Below are 6530 nucleotides of genomic sequence, written 5' to 3'. Positions count from 1 at the left end.
AGGAACATCGACGCATCGTGTCCGGACTCGCTTTGCATTTAATGTAGAATATTCTAGTAGGCCCGCCTATGGCAACTAATCTGGACTAGCCAGTTCATTCCAGTATCTTCTAGGTGTCCTCATTAATATATTGCCAGGAATTCAATCTCAGTACATATATGACAGAGAACATCGTGTCTACAGAATTCTCGACGGAAACAAATTTGGACCGCTTGGAGTGTCTTCCTAGTGGAAGTATATCCTGAAAGAGAAATTCGAACATGCACTCCGACGCGGCAATCGATCTGGACTGCCTCGAGATACACATGTACACTGGGCACGGACTCGGAATGTTCATTGGGAGTCCTCATTAGAATTTGAAAACACACCCTGAAGAAATAACACCTTATAGGAATTTTCGTTCTTTCGGAAGGTGCGGCAGCTCGAGAGGGCACGATAGTCAGACTCACCTCAACCAGGTTTGGTAAACACGGCAGCAAATACTTTCCGGAACTCGGTAGCGGCCCTTTGAACAACATTTCTTCTTTTTTTTTTTTTTCACTCGGGCGTACTCTGTAGCAACCTGACTGTGACCAGGAGTTTCACTGTGACTGGAGGGTTAATCCAGCAATGTCAAGGATTGGCTCTGCGTTATGCGCGACGGCCGCCACGAGTAAAGGGACAGCATGCAAAATTCATTAGTAGGGATTATCAGACGCCTATGAACAATACACATAAGATCAGTTGAAATGATCGTGAACGACACACCACCACCATCTATCCAGCAACAGCCCTAACCTTCTCTTTGACATCCTCCGTCCGCCCACTACCCCTCCCTTTCGCCCTTCCAAACACCACCACCTTCCCCGCCTCGCCCGCACGTCCAGCACGACCAGCACGATGCAAAAAATCAATCATATTCCTCGGCTCGTCAACAATGAACACATGCTTGATCATCGGCGAAAAATCCAGCCCACGTGAAAGAAGCGAGGTCGTAACAAGCACATGAGGCGTCTGAGCCGGATCACACACACCCGGACCCGTCAGGACAGGCCCACCCGTCTTCAAGAACCCGTCGAGATGATGATTCGACCCCCGTTTGCGCGTTTCTGCACCACCGGTGAGCGCAACACATTTGATCCCGCGGCCGTCGAGGAATGCAGCCAGTTGCTCGACTTTGCTGCGTTTGTTGCAGAAGACGAGGAGCTTGGAGAGTTTGACGGGGCCGGAACCGGTTGCAGTCTTGGAGTGCACGAGGGCATCTTCAGCCCATACGCGACGGATGCGGCGCTCGATGTCGGCATTTTTATTCCCACCCGTCCATGAGGTGTGCTCTGTGCGAAGGGTCGGAGGGAGGTGATGCAGCCGTGGGGATGCAAGGCGGGTGAGGGATGGATGGTAGTTTGAAAGATAGGTAGCAAGGGATGTGGGAATTGTTGCGCTGGTGAGAAGAAAGTTGAACGGGTAGGAGATCGTTGTAGTTGCTTCTGAATCTGGAGTTGAGGATAGAGCCGAGGAAGGGATGACTGGGACAGGTGAACCACGAGCTGCAGCGATATCACCAAGAAGCATGCGAGTAGATTCTTGAAAGTCCGGATCTGTACAATATCAGTAAACGTATGTATGCCTTGAGTGAAACACGCACCGAAGAGGACGTCTGCCTCGTCTACGACCACCCACTGCACGTTCTCCAAGCCCATCTCTGGTTCGTCAACCCAAAACTCTCTCGAGGCCTCTTTGCTGCCCTCATCCGCATCCTTTACATCTTCGGATTTTACCTTCCCTATCCTCATCGCCCGCTCCCTTGCCCGCTCCTCCCAGTTCCAGCCTCTCCCACGCTCCATCTCAAGAAGCTTCATCGGCGTACCCACCAGAAGGTCTACCGGTCTTGACCCACGGGAGGATTTTGAAATCACGAATGCACCATCACTCACAGTACCAGCTTCCTCAAATTTTTCTTTCATTTTCGAGGCGGTTCCACTAAACTTGGCTGTGCTAGTTGTATTTGCCTTGCTAGCGCACATGACGCGCAATTTGATAACGTGAGATAAGTTTTTTGCGAAGCTGGCGAGTTGGCGAGTGAGTTCGTGGGTAGGCGCAAGTACGAGTGCACGAGGATTCAAAGGCCTGGGAGTCGAATGCTGGGAAACGGCGTCAGACTGTTCGTGTTCCGTGCGTTTGAGATCCTGTAACATTGGAAGAAAGTAAGCTATAGACTTCCCTGACCCCGTCTCGCTAGCAAGCAGGAACTCCTTGTACCTCTCGCCCTCCACGCGATCCCTGAATAAATTCTTCATCGACAATGCTTGAATTGCGGTTGGTGTTGCATCATTTCCTAGTGTCTCTTGTAAGCTTTGCAGCAACCCGGGCATCAAGGGCGGAGAAGAGAATCGAGTGGGAAGGTCTTTGCTGGAGGAAGTAGCCGGTACAGACAGATCAAACTCCTCTCCTAAGGGATTGACTTGAGCGACGGGCGGTTGACGTGCTGCAACCTTGCGTCTGTCTACGCGTTCAGAGTGAGCTTTGATAGCCCAATTCTTGACCTCAGTTTGAGCATCCGCATCATCGTTTGGTGCCGGGCGCTTCGGGATGAATCTTGATTCCGTCGTTTTCCGCCTAAGCGGGCTCGCTCGTTGTTGTGGCGCAAGGCCTTCATGCGGGAGAGCATCGCGCTTGAATTCAGGACGTGACGGCGCTACCTCGAGCTTGCCGAGCCTTTTGGCCTTTCCGGCTGGCTGCAGCGATTTCGCAAGACGGGTGCGTGCAGAGGCTAGGAAAAAAGTTGGTGTCTATGTTATGCAGGAGAATTGGAGTTAGATGTATCAACACTTACCTGGCTTGCCATTCGGTTTTTTGGATTTCGTACGGAATTGAGACGACACGATGGACGTGTGGAACTGTGAGGAGGTTGAACTTCCAGGACCGCGAAGCTGGCGCAGAGCCAACAACGACGCCATATAGAAAAAATGAGTACTACTTTACAACTCGGTTATAATAAGCATCGAATTAGGAACCTAAATTTGGCCTGTGACCAACAAACACGTGACTTAATGATTCGTTACTCCAGCAACCTCACATCTCTAGCATTTCCTCAATGTACTCTGCTCCTCCGTTGCCCGTCCTCGAGCGTGATTAGGCGACAAGTGTCTGGGTCATCGTATAAATTTGTGCATCGTGCTGTGAGTTTAGTATTATATTCACAAAACATGAGTTTTCACCAGTGGAGCAGTTCTGCAGCTTCTGCTATCCCTTCGGCATCTGAGCAACAACATGCGCTGCTACTAGCGTCGTTTCCGGTCCAGCTCACGCAGTCTCTCGCCTGTCAAGCATCGACATCATCAGTCGCACACGCCTCAAGGACACCCATCCACACAATACAAAACCAGTTTTCGATCGAAGAACTCACTGCACAGTGTGCTAAGGCACTCAAAGAGGACCGAAAAGATGCTCTGAGTGAGCTTGAGCGTTATGAGCGCGAACCAATCACGCTCAATGCGGGCGAGCGCGTGACTGATCTCGTTCGCTTCTGGAAGGTGAGCTCGACTGTTCCTTCACGCACATAAGGAAGATGCTAAAGTCAATTTCAGCGCATGGAAAAAGTCTATCCATAGTACTTTTCTGCGTTGCTATGGATGTCCTTCCAGCTCAGGCATCCTTTGTGCCGCGCGAACGTCTATTTTCATCAAGTAAAGAAACATGCACACCCCGTCGAAGCAGAATTTCACCACGAGTAACGAAAGCAACCCAGATTCTCAAGTTTTCTTACAGACAGGAGAGACGGTCCACAATCATGCATCATTTTGGACCCTCGCATCACTCGGATCTCCAGAGGCTCGCTCGAAAAGCTTGGAATTATCATTAACGAATCATCCTTCTCCTCAGCCCCGGACGATCACGTACGATCACGTATTATGCTTCGGTTTCCTTTACTACATAAGCGCGCATCATACATGGGAATGGAAATTAAACTATCCTCCTGCATGGAGATTTGTAGGCCAACACATGCGATGGACCGCAAGCATGTAAACGATTGCCGATGTACATGCCCGACGCGCTATGAATGTACCAGTAATGGAGCCAACTCCTCCCGTGAGTGAAAGGCTCGGAAATAGATTACTCTACAGATCTAACTTTTGATAGTATATATCGATCCACATACGGCATGGTGACTTCAGCCAGCAATGCGAGAAGTTTCCTGTGGATCTGTGCCTCGCCCCATTGTTTGTCGTTGCGCGCAGGGTGTCTGAGGTGCAAGAAGAGCTTCGGACACGAAAAGGGATTGATGCTACACATGTTATCATGACGAGCGATGAAAGGGATCTGGAATAGTAGTCAGATGTTGGGGCGTTGAGGTGGACGTGGGTAGATTATGCAGCGGAGCGGACAGAGGAGATCAATGGAAAATGGTGAGCCGATTAGATGTCATATTTTCATTCTGACGCTAAAATTTGTGGCTGTTCCCAGGCATCCGGTGTTCATTGATGCTTCCAGACTAGCTAGCCGCGAAGTACGGTCGTGGCATGACGGAGCGACTCGACTCATTAAATGGGGGTGGCCGGGCGCGGACGACCACTGATGCTGATCGGAATGCTCGAACTTTGCGCTTTACAAATCATTAGCATGTCCTTGTATTTTTCATTTATGATGCACATCATGGTCGCTCTCGGGCTCGAATTCACAGGCGAAAGCAACAAAAGCTTTATCTTAATGGATAATACTGGGAACGTTCCCGTCCTGACGGGAATCAACAATCAAGACGCACCATAAACATGCAGACACTGTATACTAGTCTACAGTGAGTCATAAGGCGAGCGGTCATGAGACGTAAGACTTGAGCTTGAAAGTTTGTTGGAGGTGTGATACTCGCTTGATGTCTCGGTAGGGCTTGGAACTGTGAAGACAAATGTCGGACGCATGTAGCCAGTGCAGTCGGTTATGATTGGGTGGGATCAATCTTGCTGCAATGGTGATGACGAACTGCCTCGTGTCTTGGGCGTCTACTATGGAAACGAGGAAGCTTAGCGTGATGAAGCAACATACAAATGCACACGCACTTCTGTAACTTAGAGAAAGACACCCACGATATTCCCTCCGCCGTGCTCAACACCATCAACCTCCAGTAAAATGTCACAGCTCATTCCAAACACCACATCCATTCGAACTTTTGAAGATCACAAGGGGCACATAAACGTAGTTGCAGTGTTCCCTGACAAACGACGAATGATTACGGGTTCGGACGACAAGACACTTCGTCTTTGGGACCTGGAGACAGGTGTTGTGTTGAAGAAGATGGAAGGCCATAGCAGGGAGGTGTGGGCATTGGCGATATCGCGAGATGGTAAAATAATAGCGAGTGGTGATACAAATGGACAAGTCATCGCCTGGCACGGTGAAACTGGCGAATCCATCACCCAACCCATCAAAGCCCACTTCAAGGTCATCAAATCGGTGGATTTTTGTCCGGATGGTACAGTGCTGGCCACTGCGGGTGGTTCATATGACCAGTGCGGCACGGTGAAGTTTTGGAGTACGAAAACGTGGCAGATGCAAGGAGATCCAATCGAGTGGGGCACTTTCAAGTTTGTCGAGTGCGTTCGATATTCGCCTTCTGGTGAACTTCTTGCCATCGCAACAGACATCATGGATATCGAAATTTTTACTACAGGCACAAAAGAACGTGTCGCATATTTGATAGGTCACGAAGCACTGCGGAAGTCACTTGTGTGGACGCCCGATGGCACACGCCTTCTTGCAGCATGTAGTAATGACATACGAAAGTGGGACACATCAACCTGGCAGCAGGTCGGTCGTCCATGGAAAGGTCACACTAGCAGTATCAACACCATTGCCATTCATCCCACTGGCACCCTCGTCGCTTCTGCATCTTATGACAGCCATGTCCGTCTCTGGCGGCTCTCAGATCAACGAACGGTTGCCATCTTCCAGCATTCATCCATCCTGAAATGTGTCACGTTCTCTGTGGACGGCAAGTACATCCTCAGCGGAGGTACAGATAGCAAGATCTCAAAGTGGGCAGTACCAAAGGACGCTCATTCAAAGGCGAGTTTTCATTCCTGACTGATTACACACTTCGAGCATCCTTCATACAGATCATTGCTATTACAACAGCCCACGATGCTTGTCTAACTGGAAACTTGTCTATCGCTGAAGAGCTCCTCACCCAAGAGATCCACACCAACGCTGACAATTTTACTTCATATGCCAACCGTTCGTTCGTTATGGCCCGGAAGCACGACTTGGACCACGCCCTTGAGGATGCAATCAAGGTGAGATGGACCCACCCATCATTGTTCTCTTACGAAAGGCCAACTTTCATCCTTGACATAGTCAATAAATATTCGGCCATCATTGATAGGCTTCATCTCGAAAGGTATCGCCCTCTGCGGAAAAGGTCACGTCCGGGAAGCAAGAGTGGCATTCGACATTGCATCGATGTTCACGAACCTAGATTCAGAAATCAACCAATTTCTTCTCTTGATCAAGGTACACTTAATTCGTCTCCCATGCTATCCGTTTCATCTGGTATTCCA

General features: G+C 49.7%; 4 protein-coding genes across 4 annotated transcripts; 3 read left to right on the top strand and 1 right to left on the bottom strand.

Moving 5' to 3' along the window:
* Window positions 1-756: 756 nt before the first annotated feature.
* On the bottom strand, window positions 757-2351 carry F5891DRAFT_945467 (P-loop containing nucleoside triphosphate hydrolase protein; the record flags this gene model as incomplete). The annotated part of the gene is made up of 2 exons (XM_041374620.1): window positions 757-1577; window positions 1625-2351. 2 exons carry the CDS (start codon window positions 2349-2351, stop codon window positions 757-759), a joined length of 1548 nt encoding a protein of 515 aa, XP_041230031.1.
* Window positions 2352-3185: 834 nt separating this feature from the next.
* F5891DRAFT_1184668 (uncharacterized protein) lies at window positions 3186-3542 on the top strand (the record flags this gene model as incomplete). The annotated part of the gene is made up of 1 exon (XM_041366472.1): window positions 3186-3542. The coding sequence occupies one exon, from the start codon at window positions 3186-3188 to the stop codon at window positions 3540-3542; it is 357 nt and encodes a 118-aa protein (XP_041230030.1).
* On the top strand, window positions 3432-4036 carry F5891DRAFT_45097 (uncharacterized protein). The gene is made up of 2 exons (XM_041371875.1): window positions 3432-3512; window positions 3567-4036. The coding sequence occupies exon 2, from the start codon at window positions 3676-3678 to the stop codon at window positions 4003-4005; it is 330 nt and encodes a 109-aa protein (XP_041230029.1). The 5' UTR covers window positions 3432-3512; window positions 3567-3675; the 3' UTR covers window positions 4006-4036.
* Window positions 4037-4486: 450 nt separating this feature from the next.
* On the top strand, window positions 4487-4891 carry F5891DRAFT_1014933 (uncharacterized protein). Its single transcript, XM_041360848.1, has one exon. The coding sequence runs from the start codon at window positions 4525-4527 to the stop codon at window positions 4744-4746; it is 222 nt and encodes a 73-aa protein (XP_041230028.1). The 5' UTR covers window positions 4487-4524; the 3' UTR covers window positions 4747-4891.
* The last annotated feature ends 1639 nt before the right edge of the window (window positions 4892-6530 follow it).

This window comes from Suillus fuscotomentosus (assembly GCF_016647785.1).
Source record: "Suillus fuscotomentosus strain FC203 chromosome Unknown F5891scaffold_10, whole genome shotgun sequence".
Classification (NCBI taxonomy): Eukaryota; Fungi; Basidiomycota; class Agaricomycetes; order Boletales; family Suillaceae; genus Suillus; species Suillus fuscotomentosus.
The sequence above is the reverse complement of the archived record's forward strand: the minus strand, read 5'-3'. Positions and strand labels throughout refer to the sequence as shown.

Bases quoted from the DNA above. Each gene is read 5' to 3' on its own strand.
- F5891DRAFT_1014933 (XM_041360848.1), top strand. From the start codon at position 4,525: ATGGGGGTGGCCGGGCGCGGACGACCACTGATGCTGATCGGAATGCTC.
- F5891DRAFT_45097 (XM_041371875.1), top strand. From the start codon at position 3,676: ATGCACACCCCGTCGAAGCAGAATTTCACCACGAGTAACGAAAGCAAC.